General features: G+C 37.9%; 1 protein-coding gene across 1 annotated transcript; it reads right to left on the reverse strand.

Moving 5' to 3' along the window:
* Window positions 1-1,139: 1,139 nt before the first annotated feature.
* On the reverse strand, window positions 1,140-17,184 carry LOC150099251 (uncharacterized). Its single transcript, XM_090404296.1, has 3 exons — window positions 17,146-17,184; window positions 8,238-8,362; window positions 1,140-1,806 (listed from the first exon to the last, which is right to left on the reverse strand). Exons 2-3 carry the CDS (start codon window positions 8,314-8,316, stop codon window positions 1,244-1,246), a joined length of 642 nt encoding a protein of 213 aa, XP_090260422.1. The 5' UTR covers window positions 8,317-8,362; window positions 17,146-17,184; the 3' UTR covers window positions 1,140-1,243.
* Window positions 17,185-25,064: the final 7,880 nt, after the last annotated feature.

Consider the following 25,064-nt stretch of genomic DNA (forward strand, 5'->3'; position numbering starts at 1 on the left):
AGGCTGTATAATGAAATTTAACATTTTGCAGGATAGCTATATCCAGGATGTCAGCAATGACAAACGTACTGTGATGGGTTGGTTTAGAGGGGCCCTTCCATAACTGCGGAGTTGGTCCTGCATAGCTGAAGAGGATTTGGCCGTTCTTATTGGTGGTTCTACTGTTCCATGTAGGATGCTTCGAATTTAGTTCGCCAGCAATAACGATTTGTTCTCTAGTGTCCAGGATGCCATTTAGATCTAGTTTTTAACGGTGGGTTGTAGACAGCTTAGATTTTCACTTTGCCAACCGAGATTCTAAAAACCTCCACGCCCGTGACTACAAGATTAGAGGTTGGAGGGTTATTCACAGAACAGTGTTTGATATAATTTTTTAATAACGTTCGCGGTGCCGCCTCCTCTGTAATTTAGCCTGTCGGTTCTGTATAGGTGATATCCCCTAATGTTAGGGCTTTCCGAGGGCCTTAGATGTGTCTCACTTATTAGAACAATATCTGGCTGATATCTCTGAGTGAAGGCTTAGAGCTCTAAAATTTTGTTTCTGAGGCCATTTGCCTTCCATGAAACAATCTGTAGAGAGTCTGGAATCAGTTTGTTTCGATTCATCTATAAGTGCTGTGAGGATGGATTGTACTTCACGTAGGAATATTTTTGTGGAGGTTAATGAAGGGTTAGACATGTTGAAATCTTGTAGCATCTCAAACTGAATGACTGCATTTACTGACATTGAACTGATATCCATTTTCTCATGGCCATTTAAATCATAAAAAAGGCAGATAAATAAATCAGCCTAAAAATACACACATTTGACAAACAACAGATCGTACTGATAGGAGTAGCGAGTCTATCATACCATTAATCTTCTATAAAGTCAAATTACAGGTTCGTGAGAAGCCATTGAGCATTGATCAGAACAGTATAGGGATATTAGACCATCATGTGCTACTAAAGATATGTTGAAGTACAGCCACAGCCCGGTTGAGGATGGATCACTCACAGCAGATTGGTTTATGGATACCTCAACCATATTAAAGATCCCTCATAACTTTCCCGTGTGATAAATGGTAATAAAAGTGGTCTAGTGGTTTTAATAAGACACGAATAAAAATTAAATATATTTAATATCAATCGATGTGTGCTAAAAGCTACAGATCTTTTCCAAATATCATATGCAGTTGGGGATGACCATGAGATACATGAACGACATTGAGGAAATGTAAAAAAATTGAAACTGAGATAAATGTTAATCCTTTAAAACGTCGTTGATGGCTTTCTTAACTGGACCTTCTAGCGCTTTCGCGATGCATTCTTGGAAGAGACGAACAATCACTGTTCCTATTTTCGAAAATAGCCATGTCACCGGGCCACCACCAGTGGCATTCACTTTGACCTTGGACAAATCTACAATTTCTAGTTTTCTCAAGGAGGTCACTGAAGTTTGTCGAGTGCTACGGGCTACTTCAGCAAAAACATCCACATGCTTGGCGGAAAGGGTTACAGTTCCACTGAATTTCAAAAATTCGAACTTGAACTCCCAAAGGTACATCAGGGACACATCACTGACGCTTAGTAATGCAGACATAGTGGCGGAATTGTCCGTACAGACGACGGAGGCAGGACCATTTCGTTTCAATCCAGATAACCCGTGCACCTTTCCATCGTACAGTCGAACTACGAGAAATTCTTCTCTAAGAGGGAGTGGATCGGGTATGCCTGGTCGAGCTGCTTCGATTAACAGATCCAAGTACTCCTCAGCTGTCAGCTCGCTACCGCAGACGCCATCTATGGATGGAGAGTCTGTGTCACCTAAAAAAAAAAAATAATAAATAATAATAATATAAAATGTAGCGATAATACTGACACAAGGAAACTTTGGTATATAAAAATTTAAGAAACGAACCATCATTATGTAACAAAACGTTGAGAATGTGGGTGAGGATTATGATGTCTTCTCAAGTAAGAATGCGAAACGTTTGTGACTTCAGCACTATACGAATCGTCGGAACAACAACTGTGTGTGTGTGTGTGCGTGCGTGGCAGTAATATGAAAAAGTGAATGGCAATATATAGTATCGAGATCAGATGAATGAATATGGATATGGTTACTATTAAGAAAATGAACATCAAACGTTACATTAATTTTTTAGATAATTTTATGTCACACATATGATAACAGCTTTATGAACATGAACTACACATTTGACTCGTTAAATATGCAATGAAAAACTGAGGTATATTTTAATAAAGTGACAGATATTGTAGAAAAAAGGGTCAAAATACGTACATTGGTTTATCAACTTTTTTCATGTATTTTCTCTTTTTTTTGTTATATTTTCTGTCCCAATAGCTACTCACAATTTATAATCATGGAACTACATACTTAACTCACCTGCCTATGTATTTCTAAATAACAAAGCGCAATCACCTCATTATATGTTACTTTCTGAAACAGTGTGAGTTCTAGGGATAATTTTCCTCAATTGTGGTATTAAAAATCAACCCTAATTTCCCATGCCAGAGATCGAGTAAACAGGGAATCGGTAGGAGAAAGTCTTGTAAAAAGCTCCTCTACTAGACAACTAGAATCGAACTTTATAAGTCTTTTTTTTGGGGGGGGGGGAGTACGGCTTACGGCTGTTCCTTATAATCCTTATAAGGACTGGCTTAAAGGGGCGAAGCAAGAATGCTTTTCATATTCCCCGTTACCTGTAGAGAACAGTGTAGGGATAAGGTGGTATTGAGCAATTAAAGCTCTGATCATGGCAGGAGGGTAACAAGCAATAGCCGAGCCTCAGTTAGAACTTCACTGGCTACAGCATTGCCATCCATTACCCACCAAGGGTATTGGATTGAATGAATCAATCCGCTTACGGCTGTTTATGTTTTTAATCTCTTTTGTGGACATTTTCTCTGAATTTTTGTATGGTGTATTAGAATAATTATCATTTATTTTTATTATTACTTGGTAAAGAGTCCAATTTAATTAATTAAATTTTAGTATATTATATTATTATTTTTTTTTAAATAACGAAACTAGTGGTGAGATCATAATTAAAAGAAACACGTATTAACCACAGTGAAAATTATTTAATTGTAAATATATCATCCTAAGTATCTTAGGACATCATCAGTACAGTATTTAAACAATAATAGGAATAACATACAGTTAGGGGGCAAGTTTACAATAGAATCTCATTAAACGTGCTAACGTGTTAAAATAAATAAATAAATAAGAAATGAAAAATAAAAAAAAACTAATAATAATTATTTTACACAATTTTGTATGACAATTTCCCATACTTTAGGAATAGTAAGAACGTCGTTGCGGTTTAAATTTGGTCTGTGTAGTAGGGATTCAGAACTTTCTTTATATAAACGTTCATGTTTATATAAAGATCTATGTAAAACTTTAGACTTTTACATAGGTTTTTTTTTAGGTTTTTTCGTCCCGTAAACTCAAGAATATCGACCGTCGAAACCACACTATTTTCAGACATTAAAAATATTGTGTTAGGGTTAGGGACCACGAGATGGCAACACTAGCTTGCCGCCTTCTTCACTGCGTACCGATGAATCTGTGATAGCCTTGGGCCAGCTATCTCTTTGATTGGCTACCAGTGGAGATTGAATTGCCCACTCGGTCTCCAAAAGTTAGATAGGGTAAACGGCCCCGCCTACTCCCTATGCGGGAACAAATAAGCGTTAGGTGATTTTTATTTTTTAGGTGAGTAGTAAATGAAGTTCAGCATTGTTTCCCCTAACACCACAAAAAATACATTTATCATCAAATTTTCCTACTTTTTTCCATTAATTATAGCTAGCCATATTCTGTATAAATGTTTTTTTTAATTTCATGCTCTTCTTGCATAAGATATCACCGGAAACCATGAATCTTAGAATTGCTATGTTCATCCTTGTCTGTTTTGACATGACCCTGTTATTCTTAATTCGGAACATCTGCTTTACTTACAGGACAACTTCAAGTCACCTCTAACTCTGATGGGTAGATGGCGTTGGTAAACGTTCAAGACCAATGCCATAGACATATTAGTGTTATAAATAACATCAGCTAACACCTTTTATTCCCGTATAGGGATTAGGCGAGGCCGTTTAGCCCTGTCTTACTTTTGGAGACTGAGTAGGCAGTTCAGTCTCCACTTGCAGCCCACGTTAGCTAGCCCAAGGCTATCACTAATTTTAAGCGACATCCAGTGAAGAGACAGCCGCTTTCAAACAATTATTGCCATCTCGTGGTCCTTGACTCTAACACAATATTTTTAATGTCTGAAATAGTGTGGATTCTGCAGCTTTCTTGAGTTTATGGGATGAAAAACCGGAGTTTCCATGAGAAAAAACCCGCTCTTCTGGGCCAGCAATCGATTAACTCGGGACTCGGTCGAAGACATGCTAATCAAATGTTCCTCTAGTCAGAGACTAGCATCGAACGTAGGAAGTTTTTCCATTGGGCGGCCTAGCATTGAAGAGTGCTAATACCATTTCCACTAATTGACACGGGCGGGTAGTGTTAGAACTGACCAGCGATTTTCTGCGATGTGTTTTAGCATCGCAACAATACTGATGCTTCCCCTATTTTCTTTCTCGTCTTAATAATAATAATAAACTAATTCACGAAGCTTGTTAATATAGAAATGTTTAGGTACGTATTACATATGGTATAGTATTCTACGCATCGTAACTTGTTTCATTATTTGTCTCTTAAAATGGACGTTCGCAGTCTCCAAATGTAAATATAATTTGTTTAAGCTACGTATTAGTGTTCTTGAGTGACCAACCGAGTTATCATTATTGAAAAAAAAAATCTCATTGATGCCTCAGCTGTGTGTGTACTGGATATCAACTCCACACAAAAGCCCTTTGGTTTGAGTCCCGTCTAGGATACAAAGGACTTTTTTCAGGTCTTTTCAACAAACGATGAGTTCGCTTTTCATCCATCAAACCGGCTAAGAGAATACACTCAATTTACATACAGAGAAAACCTATAGGTATCATTTAACCCTTGTCCAAGAACTAAGCTTATGAAATCCAAAGATACTTAGAAGGTTATGGGTGCTTATGTGCCTGTTAGTACCAATGGATCTAACAGACGCGTAATTTTAGGTTCATCATCATCATCTTCATCTTATGATGATGACCATCACCCAGCAAACAAAAGCTATACCACAATAACAGGAATTTAATAAAAACTTCTTGGAAATCTAGTGGTTGTGTTCTTTGTGGACAACGATATGTGAAAGGCCGTTGGAAAGAATATAGAAAAATAGACTGAAGAAAGAAGATCAAAAGTTGGTTCGAGAAGTTCGGAGAATTATCTTGAACCTTGCATTATGTGAGTACTACCAGCAAAGTTTCTCCGATGAATTCAGAAGAGGAATTGAGAATCCTGCTGTCATCAGCAAAATTATGGATAAGATTTGAAGTCAGAGAGAGGAAGAATTTGAAGATAATTATTTATCCAAATATTTCCATTTCCTTTAGAACGAGAATTACGAAGTCCATTATGGGGATCACTAATTGGCTTATAATTTTCAGGTAGTAAAGATGTTCACTGGTAATGCGTTCTCTATCAGTCTGAAGAATATTGCGACGAAGCCGGTTAAAGGCTTGTTTCAATGCTGTTCGATAAATGACGAGCATGACAGCTTGTAAAAGATGGGTGTTAATTCGATCACAAATTGGAGGGATAGTAGCACTTGGAAGGAGACTTCTTGGTATCTAGACCATTCAGGATTTTTCTGGTGTCCTTCTGTTTAAAGATCAAACATCTTTGATCTTTAAACAGAAGTGTGTAACTTGGGGTATTCGAGAAGGGTGATCTGTGTTGGTCGTCTACACTCTCTGTCCAAAAAGAAACCAAACTGTTTTGAAAATATAAGAAACTAGTTGCTGTATCTTTTTGTTGTCGAAAGCGGCAACTTCATTAATATTCTTTCAATTGTTTATGACATTTGTTTCATTAGAAGCGAGTTATAGTGTCAAGAGGGACAGTGTGTTTGTCGTCACGATATTCATGCCGTACGCGACGAATTCTCGCTATCAATCGCTTTAAAACTTTGAGATAAAACTCACTAATGACCGTTTGGCCAGGTGGAACGAATTCTTTGTGCATAATGTCCTTGGAATCGCACAAACAAATCAACATCGTCTTTACTTTTGACGTCTCCAAGCGACATTTTTTCGGATGCCACTCTTCTGGTGGTCTCCACTTAGCACTCTGGCAGTTTGTTTCGGGCTCATATTCAAAACACCAGTTTCGTCACCAGAAACGATCTTTTTAAGGAAGTTTAAGTCCTTACGAGCGGTTTTAACTCCTTAACATACAAAGACGTCTGTGACACGTCTTTTGTTTATTGCACTAAAATTGATTTTGAATTTTGGTTTCACATATAAATACAACCGAATATAACGCTAGACAATCTTCTGCCTATTTCCTTTTAGCCGAGAAAAGTTGTCAACGGCCTGTATCGGCTATTTCTTTTTTCGTTTGCACAAATTCATCATTATTTTTCAAATAATGATGAATTTGATCTGGCAAATTACCCTCGCCCAAAACTCGCCCAAAAAGAAAAACTACCGCTTTCTGATTTTTAATTGGTACGTTAAGGAGTTAATGGGATCCTTGTAGTGTTCAATTCGATACATTTTTTGGTCTTCAGTCAACTTGTAGGGAACAAATCGCGAATTCAATTTATGAAGGTTTAAACTCTCGGTCAAAATGTTGCGCACAGTTGATTTTGGAATCCCCGATTCATCTTCAATCAATCACACGGACGATTTCTGGTTTTCTTTGATGACATCACGCTCTTTTTGGATGTTAACTTCGCTCAGTCCAGTTTTTGGACTGCCCAGCTTTTCGTCGTCCTCAAGTGGTTTAAGCGATTTCGATCACTTTGAAATCGCTTAAACCACTCGTAAACTTCAGTACGGGATACTCATTCATCACAGTATGTTTTTTGAAGCATTTGATGCATTTCGGTAAAATGTTTACCAAGTTTAACACAATACTCAGTCGCAGCTCTCTATTTGAAACTCATTTTCCGACCGTTCGTCAAAACACACTGTCACTCTTGGCACTATAACTCGGCTTCTAATGATACAAATCTCATAAACAGTTGACAGAACTAATGAAGGTTGCTGCTTTCGAGAACAAAAAGATACAACAGGTGGCGCCACTACTTTCTTATATTTTCGAAAAGTTCGGTTTCTTTTTGGACAGGGGACGTATAAGGAGATACGAGATGGGTATTAATTGTATTAATTCGAGCAGAAATTGGAGAGATAGCACTTGGAAGGAGACGTTTGGTATTAAGACCATTGAGGATTTTTCTGGTGTCATTCTGTTTAAAGATGTAACTCGGGGTATTCGAGAAGGGTGATCTGTGTTGGTCGTCTAAACAAGTGTGGGAAGAAAAGAGTGTGTCTTAATTAAATAAGGTAAAGTAGCAAATGAAGAGTGAGATAAGGAGATCTTGAGCCAGAGCAGATTGTACAGAGCCGATTTCAAGAAGAATTCCATCTGGCAAAATGGTTTTGCCCTTTCACCAATATCACCCGCGTCGTTTATGATGTGGGTGGTAAGGTGAGGTGAACCATAGTCGCAGATGATGCCATTTAGGGTTAGGTAAGGAATAATCTGGTTTCGATGAGACAGGCAGACTGATCTTCAGTTGAAATATTTCTAAAGGTCTTTTTTCTGTATTCTAGACTGGATTTCTACCCCGTCGTTATCGAATCAGCTAGAGAAGCCCATCTTTTTTTAGTAAACATTAATTCTTCTATGTTATTTGCGATTAGCGAATTTATTTAGCAATTAATGAATAAGTACAAACTGTTTAACAAAATTTAACTCAATCACAAACTTACAAATTTATCTTAAAAAGTCAATTAATCGATATTTTATTCAAAAAATAAAAAACCGCTTATCACATTTTTCTATTTATACTCAGATTTTTTTCCAGCTATGTAAAGATGTTTTAGAATTTTATGGTATATTATATTAGAGTTTAAATTATATATTTTGTTTAATTTTTATATTCAATTCCAATGAGACTCAAAACGTATATACTATTTTAACCTCTTCTCTATTTTTAAATGCTTATCGAAAAACAACATTTTAATATTTGTCATACATATTGGTCTGATGATATTATTAATTTTGTATATTTATATTTTATTATAATATAATAATAAAAGTATTTACAAGTGTGCTGTTATCTTACCCAAGATCACTACAAAATGACACAATATTGCAAGAAACCTGAAGATATTTCCACAGGGAATCAAACTGCGAAAGATCATGTTCCTTAAAGTGATGGTCGCGACGCAGTTTTATAATCTCGAAAACCTGAAAATTAGAATAAAATATAAAATTCACAATGCAAGAAACAACATACGAAAATAAACAAATAATATTAATAATATAATTATAATTATAATTTGAGAATTAAGTTATATTATAATTATATTATATATTATAACATTATATTATATCATGTAAAAATAATAATAATAATAATTTTATGATCACCATCCAAATATACCATTAAACTATCATTATTGCATTTTTTGTAATTTATTATTACATTAATCAACAAAGATTCAGTTAAAAATGGTAAGCAAATATTTTACTGAATTTTGTGGGAGGAAGAGATTAAAGAGATGAATGGGACTTGGTGGCATAGAAAACTCAAGTAATTGTAGGAAGGACTTAAACAGGCTAGATTGGTTATAATGCTTTGGCTGATGAGTGTACGTTGACTTCAAGATGGATCACTCATTCTAAAGGACTTTCGTCTCATATAGAAACTATTAAAAGAAACGTTTTTCATGTTATGCACAATACAGGGTCTAGAAATCTCTAATGTAAGTTGTCGTTATCTAGTTTTAACAAATTTCATGATTTTTTTTTTTTAATTAAGCCTGCACGTTCACCGAAACATACTCTATCATTAGTAAGTTGATGTACAACCTCTTTTGATCAAAATAGTCATCGTTTTAGCCTGTTAGTTAAAACGTAATTTTTTTTCGGGGGGGGGGAGCTAGATGGGTGAAGCAAGAATGCTTTTCATATTCCCCGTTATGTGTAGAACAAAGTGTATGGATGGGGGTTCTATTGAGCTATAAGCCCTGATCATGGCGGGGTAACGAAAATAGCTGAGCCTCAGTTAAACCTTCATTGGCTACAGCAGTGCCATCTGTTAACCTCTGGATTTATCTCTCCTCAAACGTAACTTTAACTTTACTGACTCCAAGCCAGATGCAAGCAAGATGAAGCAAGGTGAAGCAAGACGGTTTTCATATTCCCGCTATCTGAAATTGATACGGTGAAGGAAAACGTTTATGAGCAAAATGCTCGCCCTGAGACGGCAAGAGGATTATAGATCATTTCTTGAAATTAGGATGGCCTCAGGTCTTTTGTTTTTGTAGAGATCCGTTTCATCAAAGTCAGCAGCTTGTTGCACTAGTGGATTGGGATGTGTATACCTTTTTAAGAAATACTTTGCTGCAAGAGACTGGAGGAAAGAGTAGATATAGCGGATGTTGGTGTCTCGATGAAGTTGAACATCTCTGACAAACTCATGGGGCATTCAGAATCATACGTAGGCACTTGTTTTGCACTCGCTGCAATTTGAGGATATTAGTATCGGCGGTGCGGCTCCATGTTAGCGAAGCATATTTGATTATAGGAAGAATCATCAGTTTGTGGAGGAGTAGTTTGGTTCGGTATGTAATTTACTGTTTTTGTTTATTAGGGGATAGAGCTGCGCGATGGCTTTTGATGCCTTTGCATACGAGTCCTTGATGTAGTGGTTGAAGGTTAGTCTTTTGTCCAGCAGCAGCAAGGTACCTGACTTCTGTTTTACAAGGAATTTTTGTTAAGCAGGAATATGTCCCCTGTAGGAGACATGTTCTTGTGGAGAAGAGCATGACTATACTCTTCAAGGGATTTACTTATAATCTCCAATTGGAGAACCATTTTTCTAAAATTTGTAGGTTTTCTTGAAGTTTTTGGTGACAAGGTGTGAGCGAAGAGATCTGGTTAGTATCACTGTGTCATCAGCGTAGAGGGCCAAGATAGATGACATTGGATTGTGTGAAATATCTGCCATAACTATGGAGAACAGAATTGGGGCCAGTAATGATCCTTGCGGAATTCTAGCCAGAATGCGGCGCTTGATAGATACACTTCCGTTTATCTTGACCTGCATAAATCTGTTGCTGAGGTATGATTGGTTCAACTGTATCATCTGTAGTGGAATGTGAAAGGCGATGAGCTTGTGGAGCAAACCATAATGCTCCACATAATGCTTATCGAAGGCCTTGGCCATGTCCAGAAAGACAGCTCCGGTGAGTTGATGCCAATTGTAGCCTGTGGTAATATATTCAGTTAATCTATGGATCTAATGAGTGGTGCTATGATGTTGACGGAATCCGAATTGTTCATTTGGGAGGATATTCAGCTTATTTACTGTGGATTAGAGCCTGGTGAATATGACCCTTTCTGCAATCTCTCCCAGGTTTGAAATCAGGCTAATGGGACGATAATTTTCTGCTAGATGTTGATCTTTACCTGGTTTATGAAAGGGGTTATATAAGCAGTTTTCCACTGGGAAGGGAAATATCGTGATCATTAGATTCGCGTTGATTATGTTGGTAAGGTGCACAATGGCTTTGTGTGGTAGTAGTTTAATGACTTTATTGGTGATGCCATCTGGACCAGGAGCTTTTTTGTTGTTAACGTTCTTAATAATCTCGTGGATTTCTGCTAGTAAAAAATTAAATTAAAATTCCGTGTGATGATACAGCGTTCTCCCATTTTACGGGAGTTCGCGGTACCATCTAGTCCCCCCCCCCCAATTTTATCCGGTCTCCGGAATCGGCATAGGCTGACGAATCAGACCTATGGCTGGGTCAGCAGTCCTGACTGTAATCCGTGTGTGTGTGTCCTCGAACCGATTGCCTGCTGGCAGGATGAAAAACACCAGATAAACTTGCGGAAAAACCCTGCTGTCCACGCCCAAGAACGGCTAACTTGGCTATGGTTGAAGAAGATCCTTGAGCTCCTCACGTCGTTGACGGGAATCGAACCTAGAACACTCCTTCCCCAGGCATATGGTTGCGAAGCGCAAAGCCTAACCGCGCGGTCTTTCTGCTGGTGAAGTAGGAACGATTTGATTAGTACAGGCATCAGGAAGTTTTAGTACGTGTCTGACATGACGATGAATTTTATACAAGTGGTTAAAGTTTAAGTTTTCATAAGAAGATCTACACTGCTCTTCTAAATATTTTGCAATTGTTTCTGCCTTCTCTGCATCCGTGTGCACAACGCCCAGGTCCGATTGTAGAGCGGGAAGAGATCTGTTTTTGTTTCTGAGATTCCTCAAGAGTCCCCAAATAGAGTGATCTTGAGAAGGAAGCCAACTTATCTTCCTACAACCAATTCCTGCGGGCTTTCAGGGCGTCTCTCACAGCTCCATTTAATCTGTTAACGATTCTTGTGTCTTGAGGCGCGCGAGTATTGTGAAATCTTTTTCTATCTTTATTTTTATCTCTGATCAGTTCATAATATCCTCCGGTAACCAATTTGTTGTGGAGCGAGTCGTGTAAGAGGTTACTGTCTTTATGGCTGCATTGATTTGCTGAGTAAAATTTTTGACTGCTGTTTCAATTTCTTGCTTTGACCTCATAAGAGGAACAGGGCCAATCAATTCTGAGAGTGCTTTTGCTAATTTTTCCCAAGATATGAATGAGTGAGGGGAAGTCAGGTTTTGTTGCTCCCAGCTGTAATAGCTCTGGATGATGGTCTAATGAAAGCTCATTTAATATTTTTAAATTATATTGAAATTTAACATTTTGCAGGACGGCTATATCCAAGATGTCAGCGGTGCCATTCGGGCTGTGATGAGTAGGATCAGTGGGGCTTGCGACGTAAGCGCAATTGAATTCTGTGTAGTTGCCAAGAATGCGTCCGTTGTTGTTTGTGTTTCTATAATTCCATGCCGGTTGTTTGGAGTTTAAGTCCCCAGCAATAATGATGGGCTCTCTAGCATCCAGATCCGTGTGCGGTAGTGTTTTTTGCGGTGGGGTGTATGCAGCGTAAATTTTCAGTCTGCCAGCCGAGCTAGTAAGAACCATCACGCCAGTCACCTCGAGGCTAGTGGTTGGGCATTGTTTACTGTATGGTGTCGGATATAATATTTAACGAAGATGGCAGTGCCATCTTCGTTAAATATTATATCCGACACCATACAGGCCATATCCGACGAAATGACAGGCCAAATCACCTCTGTAATTTGGCCTGTCATTTCTGTAAAGGATATCCACTTATTTTGGGGCTGGCCTCAGGTGTGTTTCACTTATCAAAACAACGTCTGGCTTAAGTCTCTGAGTGAACTCTTGGACTTCCATAATCTTGTGTTTGAGGCTGCCACAATCTGTAGAGAGTCTGGAGTTAGTTTATTCGTGTTCAATCAATAAGTGCTGAGAGGATTGATCGTGTTTCATATAGGAATCTTTTTTTTTTTTTTTGGTAGCTGGTGCAGGATTGGACCTGCAGAAATCCTGTAGCATATTCGCCAGGGAGGCAGTAATGACAGTTGTCAGGTTTGACTGCGCTGCTGATTGATTCTGATTCTGTTTCTTCGTTGTCGTTTTGGCACAGGCACGTCTGCATAGGTCCTTGCCTGCCGTTGGTAGTTTGTTCTCTAAGGGGCCTCAAACTGCTGCGGTGGGACTTCTGTCTCATATTGTTGAACACTCTGAGACTGTGGAGGTGTTCGTGAGCTGATAGAGACGGAGGATTGTCTATTTCTTTTGGACCGTCTATTATTCGGATGTTGAATGCATCCTTTATAGTTAGTTGGGTAAGGGCCACAGTTTGCGCAACTAGCCAGGGTGGTTTTTGGCTTTGTACAAGTGTTAGTGGGGTGGCTATTGGCACATTTCACGCATTTATACTCTGAGCATGGCTAAATCTTTGACACCTATGGCACTGTCCAGTTGAAACTTTCTTCCGCAGAGGCTCAAGGGTAATCTTGAGCCCCCAGACTGATCTTAGGTCATAAATGGCAAGACTGATCTTAGGTCATAAATATTTTTGTAGGCTTTATGGATCTCAACAAAATCCACAGGCATCGGGCTTTTGTCAGCTCTAGTCATCCTACTGACCTTAATAGGGTGGCAGGTCCTGCTAGTAGAAGTCGGCCTCTATTTCGTCTGTAGTTAGGTCCTCTATAACACCTAGGATGACCACCTTCAGATTCCTCTCCGAACCGAGAGAGAAAGTGTGGTATTGAGTACCACTTGAATCTAACGCTTTGGTCAGTTTTCTATAGTCCATCACGGTAGCAGGCTGGATTTTGTCGCCATCATCCATATTTTTAGCTGCGATGTAATGTATTTGTAATTTGTCATGGTGGACCTTAAGGGTGTCCATTTTCTTTTCCCAGGGACGATCTGGGACACCATCTCTTTGGGGAGAGGCCGAGGAATCGGAACTTGGGAGTGTCATCTTCCATACCGGAATCCATTGGAGGTTCTGCGTCGGTGGTTTTGTGTTTCTTGCGCGCACGGACCTCTTCAAAGTCTGGGGTAGGGATATCACCAAATCCAGCTTCTCCTCCATCTGGGCAGTGTCTTCTCTGTCCTCAACTTCTCTTGGTAAGGAGTAGAACTAAACGATGCTAGGCCATTCGTGCTCGAAATTTCTTACAATCTTTTTGAGAATGCTGAACGTCAGCCCTTTGTTGAGAGATTCAATATAAGTGTCATCTTCCTCCTCGTTCATGGTGATGACGACAATATTCCTCACAGTTGATAAAATCCTGCTGATCTAGGGACTTGCCAGAAGAAGATTCTGTAGATTGAGGTGGTCTACTAGCAGCAATGGAGAAAGATAGTAATAAATGTTGTAGTGTTGTGGGAAGAAACCGTGAAACTTACTTGGCGCGGCTCGAAAATTACCTACCTCCCTGAAAACCATACATCCACCACTGGTCCTTGTGTCGAGTGGGGCATACGCGGCCATCATCATCAGATTCACGGAAAACCTCCGTAAATAGTGTAATACAGCCTGAAAGAGCGCGGTTTTCTAGCACAGTAAATAAAACACGTCTGTCCACATCAAAATCATAATCGAGAATCTCAAATGTAACATTTTTTGGTAGATGGGCGAAGCAAGGATGCTTTTCATCTTCCCTGTTATCTGTAGAGGACAGTGTAGGGATAAGGTGTTATTGAGCTATATAAAGCTCTGATCGTGGCAAGAGGGTAACAGTAATTACCGACCTCAGTTAGCGCTTCATTGACTACAGCATTGCCATCCATTACAATCCCTGGATACCAAGTTTAGTCGCCTCGTACGACATGCATGGGCTACAGTGGAGTTATTCTTATCCTGGCAACCACACGGGGATCCTGAAAACGTAACATAGTCCTTATAAGGACTGGCTTAAAGGGGCGAAGCAAGAATGCTTTTCATCTTCCCCGTTATCTGTAGAGGACAGTGTAGGGATAAGGTGTTATTGAGCTATTAAAGCTCTGATCATGGCAGGAGGGTAACAGCAATAGCCAAGCCTCAGTTAGAACTTCTTCGGTGTGACTGTAATTAATTCTATGCTATGAACGGACGGACAGAAAAATGTATTGAATAACTTATAGAAGAACGTCATACTTACACAGAATATCTCAGACTTGGAGCACAACGGTGTTATATTCATCTAACCCAAATGATGACCTAGTAAAAGACATTACGTACTCAGAAGCATCTGAAATCCTATATTGCCTCTACGACAAAAGAGAAAGAAAAATCAGAAAGGCTACTAGCTTGTGTACTTCTATCACGTATCCTATCTTCTCCTCTTCCTTCTATTTTAATCAGTTATAAAATATAAAGATCACACATCTTCATTCTATCTTCATATCCAAAGTTTCACAAGCTGGATATGACATTTTTGTTAGCCGCTTCTGGATTCGAACTCTTTCCTCACCACCGTGGAACCGAGTCGACGAAATCTGACTCGCAGAACTCCAGATAGGAGCTTATAAAAACCTTCTAAAGTGAGAAAATAACTTCTTTATTGTCTTCCTTAGTTGTCTTGAACACTGCAGTTATCCGATGTGAGGTTGTAACCACTTCAGCAATGTGGCCTCTGAAGTATCCATCATTCTACATATATTTCAAGCATTGCAAATTCCCAATAATATAATACACGTACCAGTCATAGTTCGGTGAGATATGAGGTCAAGAGTTTGGTCAACCTCATACACAAAGATTGGTTGATCAATCTATCGTACATTAGTACCGTGTATGGGTGGTGGGTTAGGAAGGGAGGAGGAATTTGTTTACATTTGATTTGAATGACTTTAAATTGTATTCCTTGGGAAACACAGCAGGGGAGGGAGAGTGTTCCACAATACAGCAGTTGCAGGGATGAAGAAGGAGGAAAAGAAACTTGTTCTGTTTGTTTCTAGGTGTACTGTGAAAGGATGTTGAGCAGCATCTGCACGTGTTCCAAAGAGCTTAGTACTGAGGGAAGAATTATCGATGTTCTTTCAGATAAGCATTTCCCATGGAAATATTTGTAGAATATACATACTGCAGAAACCAAACGTCTGTGCGAAAGTGGGGGGAGAGAGACAGTTGGTAAGAGATGGGTCATTAATAAGTCTAATAGGTCTCCTGTGTATTGAGTGAAACATTTCGAGGAAGCTTTTAGAGGCTCCCACCCCATATGTGAGAGCAGTATTCAATAGCTGGGCGGATTTGTGATTTGTATAATGTTAACAGCTCTTCACGGGTGAAGTAACGTCTTGACCAAAAGAGAAATCGTAGTTTTCTTTTTTTATGAAGCTTAGGATGCAATGGTTGTGATGTGTTTATGCCAGGAGAGGCTTGATGTGATGGTAATTCCAAGTAGAGAGATTTCAAACTGTCCAGAAATTTGGATATCGTCAAAAAGGATACTGGGGAAAAATTGTTCTTTTTTATGGGAAATAGGACAGAAATAGGTTTGATTAGAATTGAAATTGAAGGGATTATCTGAACCCCATTATCGGAATTGAGGTTGGTGGTGGTTGATGTTCTGAAGGTTGAGGTGAGTTGTGTAGGGTATGGTTTATCAAATGAAAGCAAGGAGTGTAGCGTGCTGTCGTCTGCAAAACGGTGTATTGGGTTGGAGGTCAACTGAAGTAAGTCGTTGATATATAGCAGGAAGAGGGTTGGTGAGAGGACAGAACCTTGTGGAACCCCAGCATTAGTTGAATGGTGAGAGGATAGGGAGCCATCCACCATCACAGTGTGAGTCCAGACAGAAAGCTCTCAATCCAACTACAGAAGTCCTGGGCCAGACCAAATGATGGGAGTTTGCTTAATAAGCTGGTGAGATACGGGGTGCTCGTTCGTCTTTGGCTTTCTTTGCCGCCATCTTTGCTGCGTACGGTAGACATAGTGGGTGCTTACACGTGGCTGATTTATAATTGGAAAGATGGCTGATTTAATGCACTATAAGTAGTGACAGGTTGTGCAGAAGTAACCAGCTGTTAAGGTTTCCGTTTGATTAATTTTAATGGAAAAACACTCACAATAACGATAGAATTGGGAGCACCACTTGTGAGTAACTTATTCACCGAAGCCGCCTGGCGGTCCAGAATATACCCATCCTTCTGAGTTTGTGAATAACCTACCCTGCATGAAACGGCAAAATCTAAAAGAATCATGGTATATCAATTCAACTTATCCAACTCCTCTGCCACTCAATTCAAAAATGTCATTGGATTGGTTATACAATAAAGCGATGATATCTTCATCGCTTTATTGTTTTACATTGAAGCGATGGCAACTAGAAACAGATCGGCCTGTAACACTACATCCTAAATACGTTGAATATAATATATTTGAGTTCTAACTCGAGAGCGCTAGTAAAAATAGTTAATTAGTTATTTTGAAGGAGAATTGATTAATTTATTTGTTTAAAAATAATAAGTATAGTCATTTATTAAATTTTCGAAAATTTTTAAAAGGGAGGTTTTGGAATCGAGAAGCATTCGGTCAATTATAATACAATAATATTTTAAAGGCCAGTAAACATCTAAAAAAAAGCATGGATTTAGCTTTAAAAAATTACTTACCGTCTAGAACACCTTTGATGATCCTTGAGTAAAACTTCTTATCAAGTGATTCTTGGGTCGTGTTTCTCTTGGAGTTGAACAGGAAGGAAAGATGCGATACCAATATCCAGGAAGTGAAAGAATTTCCTGGAAATATCTGTCCTACAGTAGATATTCGTTGTGAGATTGATATAAACATAAACATGTACCTTAATATTACAAGATAATAACTTGAATTTTTTTCTTAGTCGGTTAAATGTTTGACAAAAAAGAAAACAAAGTCGCAGTTGCTGATAATAAAGAACACCTGGATGCGCTTGACAGCCTTTGACAACTTCGAAACCAGCATGAAGAAATTTTGATACCTATTTAGAGTTAAAAAGGAATTAAAAAAAAAAGTCTGGCTACCTTATGAGATCACTGTTATTTTTGTTGTGTTGATAGATTAATAGCTACCCATTTGTGGAACACGAATTAGCCACAGTAATACAGCACAGCTGTTTGTTGTTTGGAATTATTGCTTTCGAAGCAATGATTGCGCAGTCTCAGATTGTTGGCAATGTCATGACTGTAGAACTACCGATGTGTATAACAACAGTGCTGTGTGTGTGTGTGTGTGTGTGTGTGTGTGTGGAAAAGTGATTTGAGAACTGAAAGAAATAGATCGGTTAATGAGTTAGAGGAGGGAAGAGAAATAGTTGTAGCCAGTGGCGCACTCAGTATTTAATCTTGGAGGGGGGGCGAGTTGAGTAAACGATTGGAGAAAACGCACTACACATTGCATACGACCTATGACTGAGCATCTGCAGTGATCGCTAATACATGAAACCAATGATTTCCTCTGGCCCTGCTCGCGCAAACGAAGTAGTGCTCGGTCCGCCCGAGCACTACCTCGTTCGCCTTGCGTTCCAAGCGGTAGTGATTCCCTAGAGCTATAGGGTGTTCCCACCTTATGTGACGGTTAATTTATAAGTAGTATAGAAATAGAAGACATCACACAACATAAATAAAAATAATAATTTTAATTAGGAAAAGGTTTTTAGAAAATTTTCTAGTGTTTTTTTTTCTTTTTCTTTTTCTTTTTTTTTTTGGGGGGGGGTTCCCTGGGTGCACCACTGGTTGTAGCAAGTTCAATGGAGAAGAGTATGTAGAAATACCTGTAGAAAAAGACAATGCAAAAATACAGCGTCCATCGGAGAGCAATTGGAGGGTGAGAGAAGGTCATTTATTAAACACTCCTCCGGATAAAATCAGGTTTTCTGAACGAGGTTTTTGGTATACCACCCAAAACGTGAGAACAGTATTCTATGGTTCGAGGATGGCTAAAGGTGAAAGACAACTGAAGGACCAAGAGAAAAACGGATCTCAATTCGTGAGAGAGAGAGAGAGAGAGAGACTGGCATGGTCTTTCTACCGGGAAATAAGACAGGGTTATGTTTTGGTAGCATTAAAGTTTACTAAATTATCTTCACCCCACTTTAGAATGGCTAGATGATCGATGTTTAAGACGCTGACCATGGCATATCTTGAAATTTGAGTCTCCGAAGCTACAAGGTTTAGTGAATGATGAAGAGGAATGGACTGTATGATCATCAGCAAAGCAATAAGTAGAATTGAACTTTAATTAGAGAGAAGATCGTTTATACATAGAATAAAGGGTTAGAGTCTAGGTTAGAGAGAGAGAGAGAGAGAAAGGAAGCTGGCAACCCACACACAAAGGCTAGGGGGAAGATCATAAAGTGGAAGCGTGCACTGATGTCCTGCTAACGAATGCCCACAGGAGATATACTGAGAGTGTCGTTTATGGAACAACAGAAGGCGATTCGCCTTAATCTTATAAACAACTGGAGAAGATTGATTCCAAGAAATCTTTATCTTTAGTATAGTTGCAAGTTTTCCATCAGAAGGAGAAATAGGTAGAAACACAGTGAAACAAAAGATTTGCTCATTAGTCGTGGAAAGGGTTTCGTACTTAAATAGTTTAATTTTGATTTGGTGATATTTTTATTTTTATTTTTTTTTTTGCAGTTGTAGTGTAAACGGAGTAAGAAGTTGTAAACCGGAGTCATCATTGGGTGAATGCTGTATTTTTAGATTGGACTTCTTTGGATCATTCTTTCGATAACATAGCTTTGCCTTCGAAATGAGTTTCGGAGTTTAAGAGGAATGGTGAATAAAGGCAATCAGAGAGAACAAATTATCACAGGGAAAATTCATATACAGGAAAATTCATCGAGAGGAAAACTTATCTCTGGGAAAATTCATTCCAGGAAAATTCATCATGGAAAAAATTCACTGAAAGCATTATTCGCTAGAAAATTGAAATGGTATTGCATTCATACCGATCTATGAAAAGTAAATGCAGTGCAAGATAATTTTCACAAAATATATTTTTTTATGTATCTATGTATTATTTGTTTAGATTTTAATTAGATTTTCATAACATTTTTATTCTTTTACAATGAAAGTAATATATTATTGATCGGTGAGTTTCCTAATTTCTGTTTCGTCTTAAAAAGTTGTAAGCATTATTTATTACTTAAATACTGCTGGTTCTGATGATAGAATATTAATATTTACAAAACTGAAAGAGGCTTACTTAGGGAGAAAAGGCATCATATTTAAGAATATTTATTCTGCGAACCGTTCGTTATATTTCTGCTCACTTAGACACCCATCTAGATGCGATGTATACAGGAGGGTAGTCTGAAAATATCACGGCCTAACAATGCAAAAACGAATTTATAATTTCCAAATTATTTTTATTTTACAACATAAACTCCCTTAAGACTAATACACATTTATTCCAGCGATGCTTCAGCGCTATTCTCCCGTCTCTGTAGTAGTTCTCGGTAAGATCTGCAAAATGCCCCTCTACAGCTGTAATCACCTCTTGATTCGAAGAAAAACGCTGATCAACGAGGAAGTGTTTTAGTTTTGGGAAGAGACAGAAGTCAGAGGGAGCCAAGTCTGGGGAATAGGGTAGATGTTCCAACAATTCATAGTACAGATCCCTTAATTGTCCCATCGCCAAAACACCTTTGTGGGCAGGTGCATTGTCCTGACGAAAGATGATTTTTTTTCTTCTGCAAACCGGGTCTTTTCTCACGAATTTTTTCGTCTAGTCTGGATAAAAGATCGGAATAATATTCCACGGTTATTGTTTTACGATTTTCAAGATTCAGAGATTCAGCACTGTTCAGAGATTTTCATGCAAGTGCGTTTTTGTTCTGTTGTGAGCAAACGCAGCATCAATCTTGCGCAAAGCTTTTTCATTTGCAATTCTTCATGCAAAATGAAAATGCCTATAATCTTAGCAATTTCACGCATTTTAACTCGCCGGTCATCCAATATCATATCGTGACCTTTATGAATGATTTCTGGTGTTGTTACACTTTTTGGACGTCGCTCACATGGGTCATCTTAAAGGCCGTTACGGCCAAGTTTAAACACGGCAGCCCATTTCTTAATTGTCGAAAACGAAGAAGAACAGGGCCCATAAACATTTGTGAACTTGAGTGAATTTCTGTTGGCGTTAAACCTTCTTTTACAAAGTGTTTTGTAACCGCACGATACTCAATTTTATCCATTTCAAGAGATATAGATAACACGTTTGCTTCAGACAGCTGTATAAAACAAACTACTTGATACAATGTCTTACACTTTCACATGAATGCTTATGACAGATGTAGCAACTTTAGAAAAAAATAATCTTGCCGATAGTGTGGCCATCTATGGTCGAGGCAGAGAAGGTTTCAGAACATCCTCGTATAATTGAAACATTATTATTATTATTATTATTATTTGATACCTCTAGGGAGTCCAAGTACTCATCGAAGGAAGGCACCTGCTTTACAACTCTCAATGTCTTCAACATTCAATCACCAACTCACCGCAACTACACCAATGAGTGGGAAACAAGTAATATTGTATAGTTATTTAGTATTGAAAAGGGAAAGTTTGTTTATTTATACTAAAAATCTAACAGATAGGTAGAGAGAATAACCTCCCTATCGTTTAATTAATGTACTTTGTTATTAATGTAAATAAATGTGTTTTAAATTTAAAAGTTATTACAATGCACTGTTCCTAAAAAAAGGGATTTGTGAACGGGAAACAACTAAGGCATTAAAAGTCCAATTTAAGTACTTAAGAACCAAGACTATTTATGTAAGCTTTGTTGAAGGAATTTATGTTAGTAAGGGGGGGGGGGAGAGAAAGAGATCTACTGGACGTATTACTAAGTCTTCTGCCAATATAAAAAAATACTGGTGGCGCAGTCTGACAAATAAATTTTCCAGTATTTATAGGCATACGCCTAGTAAATACGGAAGGTGGATAAACCTAGTACCTAGTAGAATAAATGAGAAAGATTACAAGAGAAAAGGCACGCACTGCTATAAAGTATAGAATAAAGATATCACAATATATAACCAAATAAACATATTCATTACAATTCGAAGGTCCTCATGCGTGATGTTGTGTGGAAAATGTAAGTGAATTGTAATATCATGGTGAATGCCAGGTGAGATTCTGTGATGAATAAAAGATCCCTCCTTCCAGAGCAATCTCAGAGTGTTATAGACGGTTGATGCTGATATTAAGACCCCGATGTTGGTAACTCTATGTTGTTTTCTTTATTTATTATTTTACATGCAATTGTGCTGAGTTGTTGGGGTAGATTGTATTGTTTGCAATTTTTATAGATGTTTGACCAGTTTCAAAAAATTGAAAATTTTTGTTAGTTTTTGTGGGAGATTTTTATAACCTCAGTATCTACTATAATTTTATGCCGTCTTTTATGTTAATAGAATACTAGGGAAATTATTAGAGTAGGCAGGGGCATGCAGTATTAGTGATGGACTAATAGAAATGACTTCCACACATTCCGTTGGCAGACCTCAATACAAGCGTGGCCTTATCAGTTTCCCTTGCAAACTACGAACGTATTATTAACACGTTCGGGGCCGTGTACAATCTGGCAGGCAGTCTTCAGAGGTTACCTCTACTTCTCAAATGGTAAAGGCACTGGATCCAAAGTTGAATAATTGCGATGAAGAGTGTCCAGCAGGTTCACGAGCAATACATCTAAGTATTTATGTCTACATTTTTCTGTGCTCAGGGTGTTTGCCTTTCCTGAGAGTTGGTGGGTTGCTTGATTAATTGGTTGATTTCGATTAATGCAAAAGCAACGCAGTTGATGAGTCTAGTGTATTATGTACAATTGAGTGTGTTCTAATGCCGATTTTCCTGTTTTTTGAGGGATGAAAAATCCTCTTTTCCAGGAGAATAAACTGCCATCCCCGTATGATTGAAGATATATCATAAAAGTTCCACATATTATAGATGGAATTCGAATCTAGGACTTTCCAAGGCCTGAGTTCGAATCCAGGACTCATTTATACTGATTGAACTACGGACGCTCGTGTCACCGACAAGAGGACTTTTCTAGGACTAGAGGTATTTCTCAGCTGGTTCTGTGTTAGTCGTTCTTTGGCAATGGCAAATACTAGAGTTTGGGAGTCTCTTCTCAGAAACTGGGGAGGTTTTTAATTCCGTAACTCAAGAAAATTGAGCGTAGCACGCATCCTATTTCTGATAACAATACGAGCGTTACAAAAGACGACATGGAAGCATCGTTATGCAGTTTTTTTTTATAATAAACGATATAACGATCTACATCTTCACCCATTTATAATAAATTATTTTGTTGTATTTTGTGTTTAATTTATAAGCCCAGTATTATTACAATCTAAATTACCATTCTTACATAGAGTGGTTTCAAGGGTATTAAGAAAAGATTGACTTGGAGAAAATAGACGCCTCATTTTTTTATAAATGGGAGGCTTTCCTTACTCATTTTGCTACAGCTAAATTGCACAGAACTAAACGATGGGTTGTGTGAAGACCCTGATAAGAAATTTTCAGCTGATGGTGACTTAGCTAAGCCTCCTGTGGTAACAGAAAGATTTTTTTTATCACACAGATAAACAAGCCAACCAAAAGAACACATTCTGTTAACCAATAGTTACCAATTAATCCTCCCGAGATGGTGGACCGACTGCATAATAGTTGGGCACTGTGACCATTAAGTCATGGGTTCAAAATTCACTGCAGGTATCGGTATTTGTGATTGTCTTTAGATGGTAAATGAATTTCATAGCTCGGGTGTGGCTTCCATCCACGAAAGGTTTTGTAAACCTATAGTTCATTCATACTTAATTGGCAAAGAATTAGTTTCTATTTTTATTATTTTTTCCATAGTTCGAAAACTCTGCTCTAGAGACCCAACATGGAATTTTTTTCAAGCCACTTCAGGCCTCCAGTTATCAGTGCGGTAGTATCACACCGGGTGATGAAATTCATCTTTCACCTAAAAAAACGTCCATGCTCACTGGCATATTCGAACCCTCAACCAGTTGGTTGGAGAGCAGATACGGTAATCGCTCGGCCAATCTCTCATTAGTAAAGCTTCAATAAAGCAGTGAAAGCGAACTACACAAAACATATCGATTCAATACCCAGAAAACTTTCAGTTATTTTATAATATAATACCGAATGTCTTTATTTACATATCATCTATCATCAAGTAAAATCAAATAATATATAATATATACAAAGTCAAATATAGAAGATAGAAGATCGATACTACGCAAACACATCTGAATGAGCAAGTATTTCGATAGTTCTTATAAGAACTGGGCGATGGACTGAGTCCTTGACTCTTTATCCCGTCATCTGAATGAAGTAAATCTGTGTGGATGGAGTGTTATTGAGCTAAAAAGCTCTAGTCATGGCTGGGTAACGGCAATAGCCGAGACTCAGTTAAAACTTCATTGGCTACAGCATTGCCATTTGTTACCCTGGAAGTCCTAAAAAGGACTTTTTTCATTATTTAGTATTTTTTCAAGTATTTCGATAATTCCGATTGGAATTAATATAATTAATATATTTATGATATATTTTGGAGTATTATTTTATATTAAATTTATAAATTAGTAATATATTTATAAATAATAAATTTAATTTATTTAATATTTAGTATTGATAGCATTTTTTTTATATTAACTTAAATGTTTATTATTATATTATCTATTTTAAAGACAACTTTCTTAACCATAGTAATTGATATTATGATCAGGAGACAGTAGCTGCTTGAACAGGGATCGGCTATCACTTACCTTCTTATGCCATAAACAGTACTAAATGCACAATAAATTTAAAATATTCGTGAATCAGATTCACATGAAAATTATACGGTAAATTTGAATTTTTATTATGAAAAACATAATTTAATAACATTATTTTAGTTTACATTTAAAAATATCATTCCTGATATTACTAATACATCGCCTATATTATTAAATAGTCATGGCAATCCCACAACACTAAAGTTAATCTGGATAACTCTTTATCAAACATTCTATCAAAAAATAAAAATATCAGATATCGACTTTTATTCTCCTATAAGAAGTAGGCGAGGACGTTTTAGTTCTAACTTTTTGGAGACTGAGGGGGGGGGTGAAGTTCAATCTCTATCGGTAGCCAATCAGAGGTAGCTTACCCAGGATTATCACTAATTACACACCACACCGGTGAAGAGATACGGTTAAGTCTAGAGGTCTAGTGGTCCCTAATTATAACATATGTTTTACTATCTGAAAACAGTGTGGGTTCTGAGTTCAATTTTTTTGCGTTTACGGAATGAAAAAACCCGATTTTTCTGGAGATAAAACCCGATTGACTAACTTCAGAACCGGTCAAAAAAGGCTTAGTAAAAGTTCGTCTAGTCAACGACCAGAATAGAAATTGCGGCGTTTTTCCTTCGGGCGGTCTAGCGCTGTGGATGGCATACCACTTCCACTGAGAGGCTCAAACATTCTATAAGAAAATTAAAAAAGGAGAATTATCTCAAGAATACTTTATTAAGACAAACCACC

The sequence above is a fragment of the Typopeltis vanoorti genome, chromosome 14 (assembly GCF_054136105.1).
Source record: "Typopeltis vanoorti isolate ZY-2024b chromosome 14, IOZ_Tvanoo_1.0, whole genome shotgun sequence".
NCBI classification, from domain to species: domain Eukaryota; kingdom Metazoa; phylum Arthropoda; class Arachnida; order Uropygi; family Thelyphonidae; genus Typopeltis; species Typopeltis vanoorti.

Coding starts and splice junctions, on each gene's coding strand:
- LOC150099251 (XM_090404296.1), bottom strand. CDS start 8,316: ATGATCTTTCGCAGTTTGATTCCCTGTGGAAATATCTTCAGGTTTCTT. Junction 1,807..8,237: donor TCATTTTGTAGTGATCTTGG/GTAAGATAACAG, acceptor TTTTTTTTTTAG/GTGACACAGACTCTCCATCC.